The sequence below is a fragment of the Cebus imitator genome, unplaced genomic scaffold (genome assembly GCF_001604975.1).
Source record: "Cebus imitator isolate Cc_AM_T3 unplaced genomic scaffold, Cebus_imitator-1.0 Scaffold341, whole genome shotgun sequence".
Classification (NCBI taxonomy): domain Eukaryota; kingdom Metazoa; phylum Chordata; class Mammalia; order Primates; family Cebidae; genus Cebus; species Cebus imitator.
Window position 1 is genome coordinate 1,087,840 of NW_016107656.1, and position 26,313 is coordinate 1,114,152.

At 41.8% G+C, this 26,313-nt stretch overlaps 1 protein-coding gene across 1 annotated transcript in view; it reads right to left on the reverse strand.

Annotated features, from left to right (window-relative positions):
* The window catches only part of UST (uronyl 2-sulfotransferase), a 324,841-nt gene extending 302,600 nt beyond the window's left edge, over window positions 1-22,241 (reverse strand). Inside the window, exon 1 of the mRNA XM_017505760.2 lies at window positions 21,593-22,241. Coding sequence (XP_017361249.1) covers window positions 21,593-21,839 — 247 coding nt within the window. The 5' untranslated portion in view covers window positions 21,840-22,241. The remainder of the gene's footprint in view (window positions 1-21,592) is intronic.
* Window positions 22,242-26,313: the final 4,072 nt, after the last annotated feature.

Genomic DNA, 26,313 nt, shown 5'->3' on the forward strand with positions numbered 1-26,313 from the left:
GTTGAGCTTGTGAATACGAAATCCGCTCTCACTCTGTGGTCTAAATATGTTTGGTGGCTTCCCATTGCATACCAGTTTGTGTAACATACAAGTTGGTTGAGATTCACTCAGAGTGGCTGGCAAAATATTAGGGAAATATTTGGGAAAGTTAGAAGATTATAGTCTCAAATCTTTTGGAAGGCTGAAAGGTTTTGATGGAACGGGCTGAAGGCAGCTAGTTTGTTAGAATTTTAAGTCATTGTGTAAAAGATAGGGACAATAAAGCTTCCCCAGTTAAGTTCTGTCTACCCCACATTCCTTTGTCTCTATTCAAACTGTTTGCTCATGTAAATTTTGTGCTGGATGGCCCTCTCAGCAGGAGGTAAAAGGGGGACCACCCATTAATGGTGTTTATGCTGGGCCCTAGAACCTAAAGCTTTTATCATTCATAAAACCACTCTTTTAACCATGTTAATTATCCATAAGCATATTGACTTAGAAACTCTGTTATTAAAGCTATATGGAATAAATGTGAGGAGGTACAGGGAGTTATGCTCAGTTAGCTGCAATCGCCCTCTGAAAGCAGCTGATGACCACCCCTAGCCCACTCAAAATCACTGTACTGGGCATGAGAATGCATTCATTCATCTGGTCATTGAGTCAGGGTCTGCAGGACAGACCTCCATAGGTGGTGATCAACATCTGAGGTGGTGACCCCAATGTGATCGAGGTCTCAGGTGGTGACCCCGACATGATCAAGGTCTCGCAAGTTCCTTTAACTGTAGGCACCTCCCTTGCAGCAACCCTCTTCCCTTTCCCTGCCATGGTTTCTGGCCAGGTACTCTGCACTCCCCACATGCCCACAAATGCCACAATTTTGCCCAGTAGCTTGCCATTGCACATGCTCTTCTTTCTAGACTCCAGAATGCCCTTTTCTCACATCTCTACATAGAAAACACCTACATATGCTTCAATGCCCAGCTCAAGCATCACCTTCTCCCTGAATCCCTCTCCTTCTCTCTTCTCCTCTGGGCTCCCCATGTTACGTAGGCAAATCTCTACTACCAAGAACGTCTGCATGGAAGTGATGAATTCATATACAACTGTATCAGAGGCTAGACTAGCAGCTCTTGCAAGAAACTTCATGTCATCAGCATATTCAATTTTTTTTCAATTTTGAAAAAATTAAAATCTTATCCAATGATCACAGGGTGAATGTTTTAGAACTTTTAATCATTGTTTACAATTTAAAGTGAGGTAGCCAGAGGTCTTACAACATACAGAGAATTTTTATCTAGTCCTTTGAAAGAACAGGAAATGCATAATAATATCCAGTAAACTAAACTGTAATTTACATAATTATACAAGGTCTTTTCTTACAAAAAAAATAATTGACAGAAAGAGTAGGGATCTATACAACAAACAACCACTGTTTATGAATGCCTAGCGGCAGAATTTTTGTAAGTTTGGACAGCACACACACACACACACACACACACACGCACACACACACATATGCACACGCACACACACACACACACACACACACACACACGCACACACAGCCTCCTGCATTCCTATACTCCCATCTGCCACTTGCTCTGCTCAGGCTTCTGAGTGACTGACTAAACTGAAGACATGTATGTTTATTAACATGTATTATAAATGCAAATTTCTACAGTATTCCAGTCTGGAGAATATCAGATAGTAGGCTCTTTATAATTCGAAGGTAGTTGTTCTAGAACAGAAAGAGTCCCTCTAAAGTTCCAACAGAGACTCAGAGAGGTTAAGTGAATTACCCAAGGTCACACAGCTGCACGGCAGCAATGCCAGGACACAAACAGAGGACTTCTGATTTGAAGCCCAATGCTTTGTTAACACTACACTGCCTCTTGTGATATGAAACATCCTGTTAAAGGCAAATTCATAGAAGAAAATGTAATTTCCTAAACAGGAAATATAGCTGTACTGGTCCATCTTATTGGCTTTTAAATGTCTGTAGTGCCTTGAATTTTGTAGACATTAAAAAGAGCTACAATTTACAGGAACTAAACAAATGATTACCATCTAGCTGCTTATACAAATAGTGTTCAAATGAGTGCTGTCTCTGTTCCTGAGATACCCCAAATAGACAGCCAGGCTGTTGTTGAGGAGCTCACCCAAAGGGTATATGTGCTAGGCTGCATGCAGCTGTCCAAGGGTTGCATTTTTTGCTTGAGACCCAGTAGGAACCCAGGAGGCTGAGACCCACACAGTTGCCCAATTCTGCACATGGGCTATCCAGGCGGCAGTGGGCCAGGAAGGACAGCGGTCATGTCTGCTGGCCTGAGTGCTAGCAACTACAGGTTCCACTGATTTGGGGATAAAAGTTCTCTCCAGAAACAAGAGCAGCTGTGGACCTGCGCTGAGAATCATAGCTGGGAGAGGCAACAGAAGGGGAGAGGCTCAAGCACAGGTTCTAGTACTGCGAGGAGGGACCAGATGGCCTCAGAAGCGCTCCCACTGCCAAAATTTAGGATCAAACAACAAACAGTGCTTTCAAAACTCCTCTAAAAAGCTTTCAATTCAAATCAATTCATTTTAATGTTTTAAAAATGCATTTACTGTTGAAGAAGGATATCATTCAAAATGACAACTTTATTTCCAGATAGACTTGCAAAAATCATTGAGTTAATTTACTTTACACCAAAATAAATGCCAACAGGATTTAAAAAGTAAATGAAAAATGAAACAGCAACAGAATGAGAAGGAAATATAGACAATATGTATCTGATGGGATATAAGGCTTTTCTAAGCATAAAAGCAAAGCAAAGAATAAATGGGAAAAACGTAATTAATGCACAGGAAAAATAAAAGAAACTGACTTTTAGAACAAAAGGACAAATAAAAAGCCAGGAAATTATTATTTGCATGTATGTCAAAGGGTTAATATCCTTCATCTCTAAAGAGCTCTGAGAATTGGTAAGAAAAAGAAGAACACATCTATAGGGAAAAATTGCAAAAGAAGTTTAAAACTGCAATTCCCAAAAAAAAGACCGATGTCTTACAAGCATAAACTGTTCACTTTCACTAATATTGAAACACATACAAATTAAAGAATAAGAGTGTCACTTTCACCAGTTCAATGGGTAAGGGATTTTTAAAAGATTGCATCCAGTGTTTTTAAGGGTATGGGCAAAACAGGTAATAGATGCCTAGTGAAATATACAAATCTGTATCAATGTGTCAGTTTGTAAAATCATTATTAAAACGGGCATACATTTAACCAAGCAATTCCAAGTCTAGAAATTTATCCTAAGGAAATAGGGAAGTCTGCAACAATTTAATAATGTTCATCATAATCTTATCTACAACCACAAAAAATTGGAAATGGGCCAAATATCAAAAAAGGCTTCTTATAGGAATTAATAGTACATTCAATTCACAGGCTACTTTACCACCATGAAAACCCATGTTGTAGAAAAATATGTAAAGATGTGAAATGATATTTATGATACCACAGAGTGGAGAAAGCATGTAACCAAAGCAGGTGTGAACAAAGAAATTAGTGTGCATTTTATTTTCTTCTTTGTGCTTTTTTCCTATATCTCAATATTTTACAATGAGCATGGATTAACAGTTTTAATTAATTCTTAAAATTGTGTTTTTTTGTTTTTCTGAGACAGACTAGCTCTGTCACTCAGGCTGGAGTGCAGTGGCGCAATCACTGCTTACTGCAACCTCTGCTCCCAGGTTCAAGCAATTCTCTGCCTCAGCCTCCCGAGGAGCTAGAATTACAGGTGCCTACCACCATGCCTGGCTAATTTTTGTATTTTTAGTAGAGACGGGGTGTCACCATCTTGCCAGGCTGGTCTTGAACTCCTGACCTCATGATCCACCCTCCTCAGCCTCCCAAAGTTCTGGGATTATAGGCGTGAGCCATCGCGCCTGGCCAAAATTGTGTTTTTAAAGAATTACACAGAGTCATTCTCATTATTCACTCTATTTGCATCTAATTATTTTCTCTGGGGGAAAAAAAAAAACTTTACCTAGAATATTTGGATGTTAAGAACCTCTGGTAATAAATTCTGATACTATGCCTCACCATCAAAATGTAAAATAACATTTTGATGGTACCTAATCTGCAATAACTATTTGAAGAAACTTCATCTCTAAGACCAGCTGGTGTGCTCTCAATGCTTACTAAAAATCTTGACATTAGGTCAAAATCTATATGTTCACAAAACTCCAAGTAGCCTACATTTTAATAGTATATTTCACAAAGCTGAATAGAAACAGCCATTTTAAACTTGAAATCATACAAGAGTGTGATTCTCACTTAAGAAAAACTTCATGTTCTTACATTGGGACAACCAAACTGGTGAATGAAAATTCAGTTTAAAAGAAATCTATGAAATGCTTAACAGCACCAATTTTTAATGAGCTATGCTGAACCCTGTCACATTTGTTATTTACAGGTATTCATTATTGCCCAGAAATGCTGTGGCGTAGACCCTTGCTACTCAAAATGTGGCTCTTCAACTGCAACCCCAGCTACACCTGGGAGCTTGCTGGAAATGCAGAATCTCAAGCCCAGCTCCAGACCTGCTACATCAGGATCTATAGCTTAACAAATCCCCAAATGATTTGCATGCACATTAAAGTTTGAGAGATCCCAGCATAGAAAAGCTGTAAGCTAAAGTGTTATAAGTCATAGACTAATAAAAGATTATAGATTAAGATAAAGCATCCCTAAATAGTACTGTAAGAGGATTTACTGTACACACAAAACTCTCCAACCCGGTACCTACTACAGGAGTTCTCTACCTTGGTTGCATATTAGAATTACCCAGGGAGCTTTTAACACATACAGATGCCCAGCCTCACCCTTGACCAAATAAATACATATCTGCATTCTCCAAAGCTCTCCAAGTCATTCTGTCATGCAGCCAAGCTTGAGAATCCCTGATCTACTAACATCAACAGGGCCTTTAGGAAAGAGATCATCAGTCTAATCACATCCAGGCATGACCAATCCCTGCCTCTACTACCTCCTTTAACTCCCCCTGTTCATCACACCTCACATGGAATCTTAAGTCCTTCTCTGTCCCTCCAGATACAACACAGCCCCATGAGTGTGGTGATTATCTTAGTGCTCAGCACATAACTGGTACTTGATGAACATTTGTTGAAGGAATGAATCTGTATACATGGGAAAGACAACAGAGGAAGGCTGCCAAGCTAAATGTAAAGGAGGGCAAGTAAGTGAGTGGATGAGAGCAATAGGAGAACATGTGTCTCTGATCCTGTAGGCCTCACTGATGTGAGACTTCAATGAAGACTAAGCCTTGTGAGTAAGACTTATTCTGCAATGAACAAAGTCAACTATCATTCTGACAAGGTGAAAAGAAAAAAATCTGGGGAAAGGGGCTATATTTTGGCACAGAAATGCATTATGCCATAAAACAAATGAAGCGCAAAGATACGAGCCTAACAAAAACCATACGATCATCTCAATAGCTGCAGAAAAAACATTTGGTAAAATCTAACATCTCTGATAAAAGCCCTCAAGAAACTAGGCATCAAAAGAACATACCTCAAAATAATAAAAGCCATATATGAGAAACCCACAGCCAAAGTCATACTGAATGGAGAAAAGTTAAAAGAATTTCCCCTATGAACTGGAACAAGACAAGAATGCCAACTCTCACTACTCCTATTCAACATAGTAGTAGAAGTCCTAGCCAGACCAATTAGGCAAGAGAAAGAAATAAAAGGCATCCAAATTGGAAAAGAGGAAGCCAAATTATCTCTATTGGCTGATGACATGATCTTATACCTAGAAAACCCTAAAGACACCACCAAAAGACTCCTAGACTTGATAAATTACTTCAGTAAAGTTTCAGGATACAAAATCAATGTATAAAATCAGTAGCATTTCTATACACCAGTAATGCTCAACATGAGAACCAAATCAAAAATTCAACACCATTTACAGTAGCCATAAAAAATAACAAAATTCCTAGCAATGCATTTAACCAAGGAGGTGAAAAATATTTACAAGAATTACAAAACATTGATGAAAAAACTGTAGATGACACAAACAAATGGAAAAACATCCAAGCATGTGGGTTGGAAGAATCAATATCATTAAAATGATCATACTATCCAAAGTAACATGTAGATTAAATACAATTCCTATCAAATTACCAATGTCATTTTTCACAGAATTAGAAAAAAACAATCCTAAAATTCATACGGAACCAAAAGAGTCTGAATAGTCAAAGCAATCCTAAGCAAAAAAGAACAAAGCTGGAGGGTTGGCATTATCTGACTTCAAATTATACTACAAGGCTATAGCAACCAAAACAGCATGGTACTGAGGGGAAAAAAGGGCATATAGACCAATGGAACAGAATAGAGAACCCAGAAATAAAGCCACATACTTACAACCAACTGATCTCAAACAAAGTTGGCAAAAAATATACAATGAGGAAAGGATATCCTATTCAATAAATGGTGCTGAAAAATTGGATAGCCATATGCAGAATGAAACTGGACTCCTTTTCTCGCAATATAAAAAGTTAACTCAAGATGGATTAAAGACTTAAATGTAAAACCTGAAACTATAAGAATCCTAGAAGAAAACCTATGAAAAACCCTTCTGAAAATTGGTCTAGGCAAAGAATACATGACTAAGCAATGCAACAAAAATAAAAATAAACCAAAAGGACTTAATTAAACTAAAGAGCTTCTGTACAGCAAAAGAAAGAATCCACAGAGCAATCAGACAACCAATGGAATGGGAGAAAATATTTGCAAAAATGCATCCCACGAAAGACTAATATCCAGAATATATACAAAGAACTCAAATAACTCAACAAGAAAAAAAGCAAATAACCCCATTAAATAGTGGGCAAAGGACATGAACAGACATTTTTTAAAAGAAGACATACAAATAGCCAACAAAAATATGAAAAAGAAAATGCTCAATGTCACTAATCATCAGAGAAATGCAAATTAAAACCACAGTGAGATACCATCTCACACCAGGCAAATGACTAGTATTAAAAAGTCAAAAAAGCAACAGATATTGGCAAGGATGGGGAGAAATGGGAACATGTATACACTGTTGGTGGGAATGTAAATTAATACAACCTCTATGGAAAACAGTAAGGAGATTTCTCAAAGAACTAAAAATCGAACTACCATTTGACCCAGCAATCCCACTACTGGGAAGGAAAAGAAATCATTATATCATACCAGAAGGAAAAGAAATCATTATATCAAAGAAACACCTGCCCTTGTATGTATATCACAGCACTATTTGCAATAGCAAAGTCATGGAATGAACCTAACTGTCCATCAATGGATGACTACATAAAGAAAATGTGGTCTAAATACACCATGTCTTTTGCAGCAACATGAATGGAACCGGAGACCATTGTCCTAAGTGAAGTAACTCAGAAACAAAAAACCAAATACCACACATTCTCACTTCTAAGTGAGAGCTAAACAATGGATATATGTGGACATACAGAGGGAAATAATAGACACTGGGGACTCTCAAAAACAGGGAGGGAAGAAAGGCTTGATGATTGAAAAATTACCTTTTGTGCACAGTGTTCATGATTTGGGTAACGGGTATGCTAGGAACCCAAACCTCACTATTATGCAATACACCCATTTAAAAAATGTACATTTATACCCCCTGCATCTATGATAGAAGCCTGCTCGGCAACCAAATTCAGCTCTAGTAGGTTCTCCTGACCATGCTAGGAAGCACCCCAAAAACATGCCTAAACACACACTCTATGCCAGAGTTTTGGGTCAGAGCACCACCATGGTAACCACATACATTTCAAGACCCAATCACGTAAAAAACACATGCCTCTCTTCAGCCACAAGGAATAGGAGAGAAAGACAAGGATGCTTGCGTAAAGTATCTTCCAAACACATTTGAACAATTCACCATCTTATGAGACCCAAACTATTATCACTGAATGGTAGCTCTAGATATCCTTTGCCCAGGTGCAAACGGGTGACAAAAGCCAGAGGTTATAGATCTTAACAAATATTTCCTGTTCCCTCCCTTTAGTTTCTGGGAATGTCTTTATCTCTCAGCATGAATGAAGAATATAGCCACAAACATTTCAGGCTCTCTCAGGCCTTGGATCTCTGCTCAGCAAGCAAACACGAACAGCCTTTTGAGTTGGAAAATTCATGAGCAAAGAAAACAAGATGGCCTCAGTCCTGTCAACTACTAAAACAAAATAAAGACACTGCATCATTTGGTCTTTATATTTATGTGGCTTTCTGGAATCATTTCTCCATTTTCACCTTTGTGTCCTGCGCAGCTGTTAGGAAGGTGCTTCTATGGGCTGTTGGGAGGGCACACAACACATTTTCAAGCGTAACCCATGTTAACCCCGCACTGCTGAAGCTGGTTCCACACTCTGAGGTTATGTCAACATTCTCCTCCTTCGAGCAGATCTTCCACACAGGAACTCCTCCCTCCACCTGCTAAGAGGTGACCACACCACAGTCCCCGGGCCAGGCTGGCAAGGCTGCAGGGTTGAGTGTGGTCAGGCTCAGGTTGCTCAGACACCCACCCTCCTTCCTGAGCCCTGCCCTGCCTTCTCCACCAATTGGCACTTTCTGGTTGCTTCCCCGCTGTGGTAAAAATAACTTCCTCTTAAAACGTCTAAATCTGTATGTGATTTTACACACATTTTTTTTTTTTTTGGCACGTTGTCGGATGAATTCTGACACTAAAGCAGAATGAAATTGCAAGGGATCTGCAATCACATTTCTGAAAAGCTCTGACCAAATGAGTCAGTTCCACTGTTTTCTCAAAGATTGAGAAAATACTTCCAGGCAAGATGCTGCGTTCTAAGCACCACAGCGGTTCCTTCTCCCTTAAGCTTCTTAGGAACTTGGCATTGTGGTAGATGGAGGGAGGCGGAGCAGAAGGCAGGGTGCTGTTTGTTGTGATCTGCCCATGGTTTACTGGCTGTGTTCTGAGCGCAGAGAGGGCGTCCCAGGGGATCCATCAACCAACATTGACGTGGCTCCCAGAACTTGGCTGCACGTGCTTGGAGGAGCTGAAGCAAGGCTCCAGCCAGCCCGCTGGGAGCCTTGAAGGCAAGCCCTGCGGCTAACACCCTCAGAACAGCGGTGGGAGCAGCAGTCATTCTCAAAACGACAGTTTAGAAGAGGATCCCTTCTGACAGTAACGTACCACTGCACAAAGTAGGCTCACAAACGGAGGGGACTGGAAAATTGTTCCATTCTGCGGGCTTTTAAGGGCCACGTAGACAAAGGAAGGGGGGCTAGGATGTGTAAGGGAATCAAAATCATTTCATTTCTCATGTGCTTATTGGCCAGCTGTGTCTCCTCTCCTGTGACTGCTCCTATTCTCTGCCCACTTATCACATGAATTGTTTATCTTTTTCTCATTGATATGCTGATACAAATTGCATTTCCTGGGGAGATGTCTGTCCCCAGTTTGGGTCTTTTTTTTTTTTGCTACATTTATGGGGTGTTATTATATTATTCAGATTTCATTTTAATGTAGTTTATTTTTTCTTTAAGGTGGTTTTAACATTCTGTGTCTTAAAATGACTTCTGATGAGAAAGTACTGGTAAATAGACCTATTGGTCTGGACAAGATTTATGTATGTAGCAGGGGTTGGTAGACATAATAGTCACTTTAGTATCTTCAATTATTTGAAAGACTATAAAGTCCAATAGACAAGTCTATGTTGCTTCCAGAAGAACTAGCAAAAAAAATGGCTGGAAGCGATAAAGGAGTAGATCACCATGTTGTGAAGAACCCTCTTATCCACTGGAGCTGCCCACAGTGAAATGGGATGGCCAGTAGCAGGCAGCTGGGCGGAGGTTGTGAGAATCCTCATCAGCAACACAGCTTTCTTATCCCCACTGGTTGCCTCTTTCTTGCTATCACATAGTGAGACTCTGAACTCTGGAAACACATGTCTTACTCTGCCTCTTCACTCTTGGACTTCCCGGGGATATTCTGCTTCCCCTAATTTCTGGAGCAAGTTGTGGTGGAGGTGGGGCAAGAGTGCTGCTGATTTTATTTTTTAATTTAACTATGATTAAGACTCAGAAAATGACGGTGATGATGGCCTAAAATGTTTTTGTGTATTCTACTTGCCTTAGTCACTTGTCTCCTGCAATTTTTTAAATAAGTATTTGGGTCCAAAGAAAATAGTCTTATATTTGTTTCAGTTGCTATAATTAAATGACCTCTTATCTCTTTCAGTACGTGATTTTTAAGAACAAAAGAGATCTTAGAAAGATCTACTTCAGTGATTATAAAGAGAAAAGAAACACTCTCCCCTGAAAGTGTGCAGAAAAATTACTTCGGGGATTTTCTTTATCTCCTTTCTTCTTTCTTTCTTTTCTTTCTTTCTTTCTTTCTTTCTTTCTTTCTTTCTTTCTTTCTTTCTTTTTCTTCTTCTTCTTCTTCTTCTTCTTCTTCTTCTCCTCCTCCTCCTCCTCCTCCTCCTCCTCCTCCTCCCCTTCCTTCCTTCCTTCCTTCCTTCCTTCCTTCCTTCCTTCACGGAGTCTCACTCTGTCACTCAGGCTGGATTACAGTGGCATGATCTCGGCTCACTGCAACCTCCACCTTCAGGGTTCAAGTGATTTTCCTGCCTCAGCCTCCTGAGTAGCTGGTATTACAGTTGCGTGCCACCACATCCGGCTAATTTTTATATTTTTAGTAGAGACAGGGTTTCACCATGTTGGTCAGACTGGTCTCGAAGTCCTGACCTTGTGATCTGCCCACCTCAGCTTCCCGAAGTGCTGGGATTACAGACGTGAGCCACCATGCCGGGCCACCTCAGGGACCTTTTAAAAGGGCTTCCAGTGCCATACCCTCTCTCCCTCTCCTGGCCACTGAGATGTATTCCCAGAGTGACAGTCAAGACCATGTGGAAACACTGCTACAGATGAGCATCCTAAAGGAATGAAACAGCTAAGAATCACGGATCAAATGAAACTCCTTCATTAGAGAGATGAAGACACTGAAGCTTAAGAGGCTCCTGTGACTTAACACTGACAACTGACTTATTGTCAGGACTCCTTGCCCACCCAGGCCCAGTGCTCCTTCCATCCAGCCGCATGGCTCTGCCCGACAGTTCTGCTTATCCAATGGGAAGGCATTCATGTCAAACAGCCTTTGTGTTAGAGCAGGAAACTCTGTGCTGGATTGCAAGGTCATGGTTTTTAAGATCCCCAAGAAAAATACAACTTCTATGACATAATGTAAAATCAGCATTTGCCTTCAACTGCTCAAGGAAGCAGGTGACCAGCCAAGCCAGATGGTAGGGCTCTCACTTGCCCCAGCATCCACTTGAGGCTGACAGAGCAAGGCAACACAGAGGCTGGGCAAGGGAAACAAGCAAGTTCACCAGCCTTTCGGTGAAGACACAAGATCCGCTTCTGCAGTTCACTGCTCTTGCTCCACCTGCCACTGAGAGGGAAGTGGGAACCGAGCAAAGAAAGCGGCCGTACTGCTGGATATGGTAGTTTTGTGACGAATGGGAGAAGTTCTGGTCGCAGGCACAGTGTATGCCTGGCACTGTGATTGTTTCTGAAAGGGAGTAGTTTATGGATCACTAGTGCAATCCTAGAACAGCTGGCTATCCCAGAGAGTAAGCTACAGCATACTCCCTCCCCACAGCTATTTTTATTTCGTGAATGCAGGAACAAAAAAAGTAGTGTGGACACATTCAAAACAGAGGCTGTGCAAAGACTGTGTCCTTTAAAGACCATTTTCAGGAAGCAGAAGAGAAGAAGCAAGAAGGTGTGGATATATATAATTAGTGGGGTGGGTGCATTACTAGAACTTGTCAGCTGTTGAAGAGCCCTTGCCAATCTGAGACTGACAAGACGAGCCACAAAAATACTAGTTAAGTAATTTTATATTTCTGGGATTGATTGGTTCTTTCAATTGGAAGCCAAGTTATCAGTGAATCTGCATACCCACCCAGCTGTGTGCCGGTATGAGTGTGTGTGCACTCACATGTGTATGTGCGCTAAATGAATAGGGAGTCAGAGGGAAGCAAAGAACAAGCTGAGAAAATTGACAATTGTTGAATTTAAATGTCAGGCCTTGGGTTAGAGAAATATCCTATAAAACAGCAATCATTAATTCTATTGTGTGCATCAAAACACCAGAGGTTCAGAGAGGTTAATAAAATTGCCCAAGCAGTCCCAGCTAATGAACGGTAATACAGTGCTTCACACCCAGAGCTCCGTACCAAAACCTATATCCTTCCTAGTGCCTGATGCTTCTGCCCCAAAGAAGGCCTTCGTGAATATTTGTTGAATGACTGAACAAAGGAATTCATATGTCTCAGAATATTCTCATTTTTCTTTTCATCAAGGTTATGAAAGTTGTACTCATTGAATTAAAAAAACAGCAATGCAGTACAGTTAAAGGTAATATGTTATTTAAATCATCTATTACTGAATGAACTAAAAATTACCTAATCAAAGCCATGACTTAAGGTTATTACAGTATCTTTTACCCAAACAAGGGTAAATGGGTTGGTGTGTTGAGACCTAATTTTACAGTACGGTCATACTGCAGTTCTAGGTTAAACTTTGTTCGGTCACGATTTCAAAAATCACTTCATCCCATGGTCTCATCTCCTTCATGACTTAAAGTCATGCTTAAACATACTGGCTTATTTAATACAAATTGTTACCTAAAGAAGACACTAACCTACAGAAATAACTGCTATTCTGTAAACTCCCAAAACAACTGGTCCAGGATTGCAGAAAAATGACAAGTAACAAAAATTTGCATTCTAACTGTATGCACACAAATCTCTAGATTGACCTGAGATATTCTTAATTACAGAGAGAGCTACAAAAGTATAATGCCAAATGCCCAAAGGTAAGAAGTGGATAGCTCTCTCTGTGCACGGAAGAAAATGTTTGTGTTACCAGGTATGATGGCTTGTTCCTGTAGTCCCAGCTTCTCAGGAAGCTGAGGTGGGAAGACGGCTCAAGTCCAGGAGGTTGAGGCTGCAGTAAGCCCTGATGGCACCACCACACTCTAGAATGGGTGACCATCTTTTTAAAAAAAACTATATGTACTTGTATGTTATAAGTGGTTGTAATGTATTTGCTTGGGGCGCCAGTTTCAAAGAGCAAGGAAGAAATAGGCTAAAGATATCAATTGAGCTAGTCTTTCTCGGCATCCCCCCACCTATATTCTCTACTTAAAATAGAGACCAAACAAAGCAGAGTTTGGAATCCTAGTGAATAGAGGTTGCTCAGCAAATATACTGAATCAATGGCCACTTCCTAAGGGCCTGTGCAGAGCACCCAGAAGAGGTGTCAGAGCAGGGGTGCAAAGTACTGAAAAAGCTTCCTCCCTTCAAGGCGCTTGCTCACAGATGATCACAATACAAGGTAAAATGTCAAAACTTTATAAGAGGTCATGAAATAAATAAATACAGGAGTTTAGAGATCCTAATTGGAGTTTTAGCTTCCTAAACAATCATCACAGAGGCATTAGCAGGAGCCTAAGCAGGCAGTGAGACAACAAAAATGAGCCAGAGGCAGTTTGGGGGAAATTACAGACAATCAATATAAACCCTGAAACAGATCAAGAGGTATGGCAGAGCTTTAACACTAAGCAGCTATATCTGGTTCCCTGGTAATTTTGAATATGAGTGTATGAGTCCATTCTCATGCTGCTATAAGGACATGCCCAAAAGAGTGATTTTTAAAGAAAAGAGGTTTAATTGACTCACAGTTCCTCATGGCTGGGGATGCCTCAGGAAACTTACAATCATGGCAAAAGGGGATGCAAACACACTGTTCTTCACATGGCAGCAGGAGACAGAAGTGCCAAGCAAAAGGTGGAGAGCCCCTTATAACACCATCAGATCTCATGAGAACTCACTGTCATAAGAACAGCATGGAGATAACTGCCCCCATGGTACAATTACCTCCCACCGGGTCCCTCCCATCACATGTGGGGGTTATAGGAACTACAATTCAAGATGTGATTTGGGTAGGGACACAGAGGCAGACCATTTCAGAATGTTACCAATTATTCAAACTGAGGTTCTACTAAACAACACCTTACTACTTATTTTAGAGCTTCTTATTTTGATCATATATATTTTTGAAACCTAAAATTTTCTGTCATTTTTACAAAAACAATATTTCTTCTTAAAACTCATAAGCTATTTTACTAAAGAGAAACATACATAGCAAATATTGTCCCTACATATTTGTCCTTCATATTATACCACAACATGAATACAAAATAAATTGCATATGAATTCCAATTTCATGAGAATGCTTAAGATTTCCTTGATTGCTTCATATATTGTATAAGGAACATAGTGGACTCAAGTGCTTTCCCCTGCCAAGCTCATCAGCTCCATTCTAGTGAGCAAACATAAAGACAATATAGATCCATTATACTATAATCTGCTGTTCAAAAATTAGCTACACTCATATTCCACATACAAGCCACAGCAAGCTTTGTGACATCTCTAAAATAGGTAAGTGTTAACTATCCATGAATTGTCATACCTTAGAGATAAATGTAAAGTGTTTAATATTCAAAGTAATCCATAAGTGTACAACAAGACCCTGAGGATTCTTCAGAACAGGTCCTGGTTTTCAATCCATCTTCAGAGTTTATTTAGGTTTTACTATATACCCCGATACTATATTTAATGCTTTAAAAGTCATTTAGTATAAAACTAATTTCTTGCTCCTTGAAAAAGTGAACACTTATGATATAGAGAACAAAACATAACAATACTGTATTTATATCAGTATCATATTTCCCAACCTCCAAATTAATAGCAAAGTCATATATCTGAAAAGGGTCCAGTGTTACAAATATATAAATAATGTTTACAACTCAACAACACAAATACAAACAACCCAATTCAAAAATAGGCAACTGAAGCAACTCAGGAATGGAAAACTAACATCACATGTTCTCACTCATAAATGGGAGCCAAGCTATGAGGATGCAAAGGCACAAGAATGACACAATGGACTTTGGGGACTCAAGGAGAAAAGGTGGGAAGGGGGTGAGAGATAAAAGACTGTAAATTGGGTGCAGTGTATACTGCTCGGGTGATGGGTGCACAAAAATCTCACAAATCCCCACTAAAGAACTTACTCATGTGACCAAATACCACCTGTTCCCCCAAAGTCTACAGAAACAAATTTTTTTTAAAACCCACAAAATGTGAATAGACATTTTTCCAAAGAAGTTATATAAATAGTCAACAAGCACATGAAAAGATGCTCAGCATCACTAATGCATAACACAACCCCAATGAATATACCACTTCACACCCATTAAGATGGCTATAATTTAAACAAAAAAAAGGAAAATAAGAAAAGTCAGTGAGGATGTTTAGAAACTAGAATTCTCATAAATTCCTGGGGGAGAAGGTGTAAAATGGTGCAGGCATGGTAGAAACAGCTTGGCAGTCAATAAGTTAAATTTAAAGTTACCATATGACTCAGCAATCCCACTCCTAGGTATATACCCATAAGAACAGAAAACAGGTGTTCAAACAAAAACTCGCAACACAAATGTTCATAGCAGCACTACTTACACTAGACAAAAGATGAAACAGCCCAAATGTCCATTAACGCGTGAATGGATAAACAAAATGTGGTATATCCATACAGCTTTATGGAACATTTTATTCCACAATAAAAATAATTCTTAGGAAATATTCAGTCATAAAAAGGAATTAAGTACTGATACGTGCTATAACATGGAGGAACCTTGAAAACATTACGTCACATAAAAGAAGCCTATCACAAGAGACCACATATTATGTTATTCTATTTCTATAAAATGCCTAGAATAGGTAAATCTATAGAGACAGAAGGTAAATTAGTGGTTGCTTAGGGCTGGGGTTGATGGGGCAAAAGTGTTGGATAAAGAGTATGGTGTTTCTCCTCATGGTGATGAAAATTTTCTAAAATTGTGGTAATAACCACATTATCACAATTAATATATTATAAATATATTAATATATAATAGATATATTACTATATAATAGATTATGAATATATAGATATATTATATAGTAATATATGTATTATATATTAATATATCTATATATATTAAAAGCTATTAAACTATTAAAAACTTTAAATGGGTGAATTATATCTCAACAAGCCTTTTAAAAACTAATAGCAAATGCTGAAATGTTCTTCATTTGGAATTTTCTTCCAAAACACTTGCTACATTGACTTTTGCAAATAAGAATTTTTGGTGAAATGTTAGTGCTTCTGTCCCCATTTCTGATTTTTTTTAAAAAGGGATTTATGTATATCACAGTTTGCTTACAGCCAAGTTTCTATTTAATACAAATAAATATAGGTATGACAAAATTCATTTGTGATCAAGTCTTACTTCTTTCCCAAAAACAAAAAAGAAGTGGTAATTCCTAATAATTCTAGCACTACAATCCATCAAACAAGATGCGTTTTCATCGTCCATCATGGACACCCACCAGTACAGCTGCGGGGTAAGCTACTGTTTCTGCTCTTTCAGCCTCCCTCGGAGGAAGCAAAAGATACTATTTCTTTCGGGACTCAAAAAGCTTGACCACTTTCTTTCCAGTTTCTCCAAAACAAAACTAACCAGTGTCTTAAGCCTGGATTGATGACAGGAATTTGAAGAAAGACAGTATTTAGATAATCCACATTTATATGTGTTCTTAAACAATTCATACTGAGACCAGTCTATATTACAAAATGGCTTGCAAGGCAGACTGCTTTTCACCCTTCATGCTTACAGAACATTTGTTTACAGAACAGATGACCATAGTTGAATTCCATTCTCTGTCCTTTCTCTAATACAGTGCCAAGTGTCCTCAACCAACTCTATACTATAAACTTTTAGCTATCAACAAGAATGTCATTTTTTCCTTCGTCAACAATTTCTATTGATAACATCATATTTTATGCATTCATTTCCTAGATTACTGTTTGGAGCCTAAAGTACTACATTTAAACCATGTGTGAAGAAAAATAAAATTTGGCTTTTACGGTTCAAAGCAACTATTTGGTAATAGATATGAACCTCTATTTTCACATTTTCCTTTAAATTCACTTAGAGAATTTCATATTCAATAAAATGACATACTTTTCATTTTTTGACTCTAAATTGCCAGTCTCATATATAGTATATGTAAAGATTGGCAATTCTGAGAACTAAAGCTCTATATCTCCATTTAAAGTGGTATAAATTAAAAATGGAAAGCATATCAACTTGGAATGAGTCCAACAAGTTTAGCTCCCATGAAGTCTAAATCACATATCCAAGGCTGGATGATAAATCATAAGAGTTTGCCGGTCGTACAAGATCAGTAGTAAGCCATCTGGCTTATTCTGTTTATATCAATATAATGAGTGTTATTCCAAGTTTTTGATATTTCCACAGCTCATAAGTAATCAGGCTACTGGCAGCAAGGCTGCATCATAACCTAATTTCTGGGGGAGATTTTATTTGATTTTTTGTTTGTTTTCCTTAGCAAATCAAAGTTTGAATGCCATTTCAAAAAAATTTCACTTAATTGGAAAGACCATGGTCTCCACGTTGAAGTATAGCATTTGCTGTATATTTCTATTTACCTTATCGCATGTTTGTGTTCTCCCTCCTCCCAGTCTGAGGGTGGAGAATCAACATAACAGTTATCCTCGCATGATTTTCCTCCCCACCACTTCCTTCACTTTTTTCAAATGTGTTACAGCAGAACATTCTTTAAGGAGGACATACTCTGCCTTTTCCCCAAATTATCTAGAAAGAAGGACTGTTTGCCACTGTGTCCTGCGGGGAAAAGAAAGCAGCATCGGTGACTCTGTTCTCTCCCTTCCCCACACTACACTTTCCGGTTGCCCCGAATCACCCTACTCCACACCTCTCCTAACCTCAGAAAGTCTAAAACCAGCTGGGGCTGGCGCTGCTGGCTGGTCCTTCCCTCGAAACAATGGGGCTTAAGTAGCAAAGAAGATGCATTTATAAAAGTTGAAATTAAAAAATGAAACCATGTCCATTAATTATCTTTCAATACTTTATAAATCTACCTACCTCCCTCACATGCCTCCTCCTTCTCTCAAATACATGGGAAGCCTCCTGAAAGCAATACGTTGCTCTACAATAATGGTTCTCAAATGCTCGGCATTGGAATCACCTGGAGGACTTGCTGAAGCAGATTGCTGGGTCCTGTGCCCAGACTCATTCAGCAGGTTTGGGATAAGAACTTAGAATGTACGTTTCTGACAAATTCCCAGATGAGGCTGATGCGGCAGTCCCAAAGACCTACATTAAGAACCACTAGACTAGACACAGCACAACTGCTAAAGAAAGAGAAAACGCCCAGGAGATGTGGTTCTGACTACCATTACTCCTAGCTTTTGTCCAGCTCAGGAAGGGTCTAATTCCCCAAATAAATGGAGGCAGCATAGTGGGGATTAACATATGAAGGTAGAGTTAAAGTAGACCAGCTGCTTGAATTACTTCTCTTCTCTGCTGGCTCCTCAAAATACTTAGAGTACAAACATCAAGAAAAGGAAAGTGGAATTATGGAAGGAATGTGATCGTTTTTTAGCCAGTCCAGCTTTTTTTTTTTAACTTATCTTTTTTTTATTTTACTTTAGGTATATACTATATGCCCATTTGCATCTTGGCTCTCCCTCCCTTTTCTCCCTGAAACTGACCATAGTGCTAGGCAATGGGTACTGAAATCAGACAGACATGGGCTGAAGTCCTGCTTCGATTGCTATGTGTTCTTCATAACTCTTTACCCTCATTTTTCCCATACAGAAAACAGAAATAACAATACAACCTACCAACCATGTTGCTGTGTAGACTGAATGTCACCTTGTGTATGCACTGACTGGCATATGCGTGATAAATATTAGCTTTTACTATGAATACTATAGCTCTTGGCTTTCCTATGAGAATATTCAATATGTTAAATATTACACTGCCTATTTGATACAATAGGTAGAGTCATTAATCCCACCAATATTTACTGAGTGGCCATTGTGTGTCGGACATAGAATAGTGTGTAACTATACTGAAATCATATTCTGTAAAGAAAAGTGTTTGATATAAACATTATTTTGATTTGGAAAATTTTGACTTTCCATGAACTTACATTTACGAAAAATACTTGCTTCCAAAATTGGCTGAGGAAACTGAGACGACGTGTTTACTAACCACAAATTTTGTTTTGACAGACACTAAAATAAAAGAATGCAGAAAAACAGGGGAAAGTAATTCTGCAGATATCTTGGCGTTATATTATTAAAGGTATATTTTAGACCATCCGAAATACCACAAGCCCACTTTCCCCAAAACTCATTATATTTATGTGACAAGACAACAAGGGACAAATTTGCCCAAGGGTGTCCTATTTTCAGTTCACAATGATGTCATTTTGAACCCATCACATTGTCAGAAATGTAATGATCTGTTAGTAACAAAAGCAGCATGCAATCTTTCAGTTCTTCCTAGTTCCCTGAACAAAGGCTAAGAATTCACCCTTCTACCAACTGACCACCCAAATTTATTAGGCTTCATTGTTTGGAAATATAAAGTGAAAATGTTCATGCAATATATGTTGAATTTCCTTGATTTCACCCTCAGCAGTACCTTTGCTTCTTCCTCCTCCCAGATTCTCCCTTCCCCAAGAAAGGTGTCAGAACCCCAAAACTTTAGGAGCTGGGTGGAGGTTTCATTGACAGTCTAGTCCAGCTTCTAATTCCGCCATGAAACATCAGGCCTATGAAGTTTATTACCCTATGCAAGGCCAAGTGCTTCCAGGACAATGGGCACAGAAGTCTTCCATCCTGGTCCATTACACTTTTCCCTACACCCCTGGCCTTCATACGTTACCTAAAAGAACTTCTGCAAGAATTCATTGTAAGATTTCATGGAGAAAGACCCTGAGCCTCAACACTTGCCTCCCAATGCCAGTTAACAGGAATTTTTGTTGGTGATGAAAATATATTTAACTTTTGTGGCACTGGCAGGTGTCAGAGTGTGGAAGAAGCTATGAGACTCCACAATACAGAACTTAGGAAAAGAAGAGGTTTGATTCCCTAATAAAGGGTATATTGTCCCAAATCCTGTATGAAACCAAAGGCTACGGAAATCTACTTGGGCAATCTTTTGCTCTAATCTATAGTTCCCCAAATAGAACCTACCAACAGCGAAATAAAAGTGTAACTTTTAAAATCTGAGCTCTTCTACAAGGTAAAGAACATTATTTAATCCATCTCTACATTTCCAAATGCCCTAACACATTTGTAAGTTGGCTGATGATTTTTGTTTGTTTTTTCTCTTTTCTCCAAACGGTCTGCTATCTAGACCTGTGGCTTCTGCCACGAAGTGACATTTGGAGTAAATGTGGCAGCCTCCAGGCGGCCCGGGTCATTTGGCTCATTTTCCTTCCAGCACTTTGGTGGCTCTGCTTCCCCGCACTCGCTCTCATCGTGCAGATGCTCAGGTTTATCACTTCGGATGCTTGCAAGAAGCTGGAGTTCTCCCAGCCCTCACCCCCGCACGACCTCTTTTGGCCACAGACTTGGGAGGGATCTGCATCATCCCTTGGCTTGAACGCGCGTGCCAGCTTCGTCCCTGCGACCTGGGCTTGCGCTCGCCCGGCCCTGGCACCCTAGCTCCCGCAGCCAAGACGAGGGAGCTGCGGGGTCACGCCTTCTCGCTGGAGCGGCTCTTTCCCTCCCATCACAACCCCTTCCTTACTTCTAAAGATAGGCGGCCTCTCTCCTAATAAACCACACACACGCACATACACACACATATACACACATACACACACACACACACACACACACACGGACACAAGTTTTGACTTGCGCTTGAGACGCACACAGCGCAGAGGCTCCTCGGGTTACTGGAGGAGACATTGCTGGCCAGGCTGACTAGCGCCCCTCGAGCAGCCCCAAACCCCTAGATGGAGCAGGTTCCCCGCGCCAGGCTCGCTGAGAGCGGCGGGGTGGACAGCAGCGGCCAAGGGATAAGCCAGCCCGGGGACACCGTGGAGCCACCAGGGCCGGCGGGCAGGAGGGTGATCCGCGGGACAGAATTCTCAGAGCCGACCGTGGAGAGGGGCTTAAACCTACCCGCACTCCCCGCGGCGCAGGACGGGACTGAACTGTGTTCACTAACAATGCCACAGAGCGGACTGTCCCTTCCCTTCGCCTCTCCCCGCGCCCCGAGTCCTGAAGATACACATACTCCTGCACACACCCACACACCCATCCACTCCGCCCCAGTCGGGTGGGGGTGGCGGGGGTGGGGCGGGGGAAGGTGCCCGGTGCCCCGCCAGGGGGTACCTGTCGGCGCGCGACCCAGAGGCGCCCCCTCCTCGGTGAGTACAGCCGGACCCGCGGGACGAAGAAGGCGCTCCGGACCGCGGCACAGATGCTCGCGGCTTCGCACCTGGAGAGCCCCGGGGCGGCGGCGGCGCGCGGTGGCAGCGCGAGAAGTCCCCAGCGCACCCCTCTCCCCGCCGCACAACTTTGCGCAGCCGGCGCCGCCCTCGCGCCTGCCCCCCTTCCTTACCCAAATACTGCCGCAGGTCGAGCAGGAAGCGAGGGGGTCCCCCACTGAGCTGATAGAGGAGGGAGCCTAGGCAGAAGACCAGCAGGGTGGCCATGCAGAAGCCGTAGTCCCGGAGGGAGAAGCGCAGGAAAGGCAGCAGGGGCACCCGGCGCTTCCAGCTGCCCAGGGCCGGAGGGGCGCCCCCCAGAGGGGCCCCATGGGGCCAGGGATCCGCGCCGCCGCCGGGATGCTGCTGCTTCTTCTTCATCGCCTGCTTCGCCGCCTCGCACAGCCTGCCCGTGCCAGGAAAAGGTCACCCATCCGCCGCGAGGAGGAGAGCCCGGCCGGGCGGCTGCACATGGGGAGGGCCGCGCGGAGGGCAGCTGGGTGGGGGCAGGGAGGGGCCGAAGTTGCCGGGCTCAGGAGACTTTCCTCGGCATGGTCCCCGCCGCCGCGGCCCGAGCGGCCGAGGTGTCCGGCCCCGGTTCGGGGGCGCTGCCCGCGCCCAGGCGCCGCGCCCGTCCCGCGCCCGCTAGCGCCCCCGCGCCCGGCGCCCAGCCGCGCCTCGGGCTCGCTCGCGGCCGCCGGGGCTCGCCTCCAGCGCTAGCGTGGACCCTCCGGCTTTGTGTCTGTCGGTCTTGGCGTGTTTTGTCCCGGTTCAGGCTTCTCTAAAAAAACGGCAGGGAGGAACAGGAGGCGGACACCATCCCCTCGCTCCACCTCCTTGACAAGGGTTTGCCTCCTTCTCCTCCCCTTTCTCCCTCTGGCGCTCCGCAGCTCTCTCCTCCCTTTCCCCTCCCTCTCCGCTCGGGCCTCGGGATTTCGCTCCGGTGTCACGTTACTGCTCCTGCTGGGGGCGTGGGGAGGGGGGGCGGCGATTATTCGCAACAAGGAAGAAAGTTTCTAGGGTTTTTTTTTTCCTTCCCCCTTTCTTTACAGTCTGGCCGCTGTTCCTACGCCACCAGCGACCTCTTGGGGGCCCAGCTGACTTCTCTCTCGTAAACAGTCACCAGCAGGAAGAAGCACGACTGATTTTACTATTCATGTTTTTTTCAGTTCAGAAACTTGATTCTGCTTATATACCCCGTGCGAGCTACTTACACAAGGCGGATGAAAGGTACTAGGATACAGGCTCAAGACTCTGCTGAGATAGAAAAAGAGCAAGCGGTGCGAGTTGTGGTCAAACACGCCCCAGAGGGCCAGGCGCAGCGCCCCGACTCCCGGGAAGGGGAGCAGAAGAGGACGCTCTCTTCTTGCTTTCCCTGGTCCTACAACTACTCCACCTCGTAGTGGACCAGAGAGGCAAGTGGGGGCTGCATAGCGGACTCCAGGAGGTCATTGCCCCACGAAGGGCAAGAGCCCAGTCCTCATACACGCCAATTTCATTCCTGCCTCCATTCCCTCCATGGGGAAGCTTCTGGACCTAAAAGAGAACCTCCCGAGGCAGAAAGGCTCCATGGTGGACACAGAACCTCTGATGAGGTGGTCGATCCACGGAAGGGCTGCTCTGATCGCCCACACTCTAAGTAAAAATACTATATCACTATTTATAAAAGCTGTAGCACCTGAGGCCTGTGTGCCTCACCCGAGGTCCCAGAACTAGTGGTAGGAGTTGGACGGGGGGTTGCACTCAAACCTATTGGACCCTCAAAACCACTATAGTAACCACACCGCCCAGCATTACTTCCCAGCCAGCCCCCTTTCCCTCTGCGTGGCATAGGAGGAAGATATTTAATTCATTTAGTCCAGGCCACGTTGAGAAATGAAAACCTCAGTTTCTGGTGCCTCTCATGTCCAGCTCTGTACTCATTTGTATATTACAGTAATGAACAATTGGATTTAAGGAGGAACCAGCAGCTACGAACCTCTATGATTCTAAGACTAGGCTCCTGAAAACCTTCAAGTTGGCATCTGAAGAATTTTCTATGGAAAATTACAAAATAGGATCCTAGACCAAGAACTTACCCTTTAAGAATATGTCTTAACTGTATTCATATATGAATATCTCTAGTTCATGATTTGAAACATATAGCGTGAGCTACAGTGTTGTGTAGATGGGGTGGGAGGTGCTGTGCACATGTACACACACACGCACACACACACACAATTCTACTGCCCAATTTTATGTTGTCCTAGCTACTTTCTAAGGAATGGGAAGGTTGCTTTGGGGCCCCAAGAGAAGAGAAAATCTTTTGTTCTGTCACAGAAAACCCTGAATAGAGTGTTAATCATTTGTTTCACATTTATCTCGTGAACCAGAGTTTTATTTGGATTAATATGCACATTTTAGAAATGTGACTGCCCCTAAGAGAATTGAGTAGATCAGTCATTGCCCATTAATGTGAATTACTTTAATCAGTACAATGAGTAGCCCAGAATAGACTCTCAATTAATAACGTTTGAGCTCAAGAAGAAGGACTAGGAGACAGAAGGAGCAAAGCAGTGTCCATACTGTTTCAGGGACCGCCTCCCACAAACTGGACCTGGATCTGAGGCCTGGCCCTGCCATCTGAACATTCGCTGAACACAAAATTGTATGCAAGACCCTCTGTGTTCACAAGTCCCACCCCCAGGAAGTCCAGAGACTTCTCACAGCATGCCGTGGGAAATATCCCAATTTTTTTCTCCTAAGGAAAGGAATCTGAGGAACAGGGAGGTGGAGCAGGAAGAAAGGAACCAAACATCTGAGAAAATAAGTAAATATGAGAATAAATGTTTTTTTAAAAAACGATGAAACAGTTGTGAGGAAAGTACACGGGGGCAAAGTCCAGCTTAGAAGAAACAAGCTATGACATGAACAATTTTAGAGAGAATAAACAGGTCAATTTTTAAAAGACTGTGTTAACAGACTTGCCGCCTAAAAAAACTCACAGAAGAAAAAAGAAAGCTATCAAGATACAAAGAAGTTTCACATGGAAAATAAATGCTTTGTATTTTCACCCAACAAAAACTTAGTTGTTTGGGTGAAACTTTGTTCTTTGAAGTCCCATAAATATTCCTTCAAAAAAAAAAATAAATTTAAAGTACTTAGACTCATGAATGGTATATTTATTCAAAGTAGATAACAAATCTAATTAAAGGAAGTTGTAAACAAATTTTATTATTAGCCTTATAATTGAATATGCTTTATTCAGCACCTTGACCTCCATTCAATATCTTCAGCTTCTTAATTACTTCTCTCTCCAGTGACTCATTTGACCTTGTCCTCACTGGTCACTAACTGCATCTCCTCCAAAATCTCCTTTTCCCCCTTCACAACCTTCTATCCTGTTTGGCTTCTCTGGAGACCACCCTATTTTTTGGTCTTTTTTTAAATTGCATTTTAGGTTTTAGGGTACATGTGAAGAACATGCAAGATTGTTGCATAGGTACACGCGTGGCAGTGTGATGTGCTGCCTTCCTCCCCATCACCTATATCTGGCTTTCAGTCTTTTCAAGAACTGTCAATTCTCTGTTCATCCACCTCCTGTGTTTACTTCTTTCTTTACCCAGTTTTGATTCCTGATCCATCATTCTGATCTCCTTCTTGCAAACACACCCCTCATTCCTGTTTCTCTCATCTTATGTCCTACAGTGCTTGTCTGGTCAAACGCAGGTTCAATTAAACCCAACCATGCAACCAGACTAGACTGCAAAAAAACACACAGCACTGGTAGGTGGCTTTTCTTTAAATTAGAGAACACAGATTTCAGAGCGATGCACACCCATAGCTGCCCAGCAGTCCCACTCCCTATTCCACAGTGCCCCTCTCTTCAAATCCCCCATCTGCATCCTCTGCTTTCTTCCCTTCAGTCTCAGGGGATGACCTGGATCAGACTTTGTTGACAAAATAGAAGCAGCAGGACAAGAGCTCACTCATTTCCTACTCATCTTTGCCCCATGCTCTTGGGCCCCCTTCCTGTTTGATCGTGTTCCTACTTCTATTAAGGCCATGCTGCCACGTATGCCCTAGACTGCTGTCCCCACCAACCCCAGTCCCACACCCAAGCCTGCCCCCTCCATAGCCTTCTGCAACTCTGTAAATCATTATACTCTCAAGTCACTTGGGTCCCAAACCAGAGGTCTTAGTTTTTCTATTAATAGTTCTTCCATTTTTGTATCTAAACCATCTGCAAATCCTATAGGCATTACCTTTCAAAAAAATCCAGAGTCTGACCTCCTTTTCCACCACCCTGGGCCAAACCACTGTCTTCTGTCACTTGGATTGTTACAAAGGCTTCTTATAGTCATTGTATTTCAGTTTAGCTGCATATAACCGAAAAACCCAAATTTAAAAATCAGTGGCTTAAATAAAAAAGAACCCTATTTCTTTCTCATGTGAAACGTGTCCAGAAATAAGGCAGTCCAGAGTTGGTATGGTATTTCTGTGCCATCCTCAGAGACCCACTAGGGCTTTCTGTTCCACCATCCTCAGCACGTGGCTTCCATTTTAAAGGCCATCTAATGCAATGCTATCAGCATTTCAAAAAGGTATGAAATAGTCATACCTCTTTGATATGTTCATTGCAGCATTGTGCACAATAGCCAAGATATGAAATCAACCTAAATGTCCATCAATGCATGAATGGATAATACTATTCATCCTCAAGAAGGAAATCCTGTCATTTGCAATAACTAGAGAATATTAATCTGGAGGATATTATGTTAAACGAAATAAGCCAGACACAGAAAGACAACCACTACATGATTTCACTTATATGTGAAATCTGAAAAAGTCCATCTTATTGAAGCAGAGTGTAGAA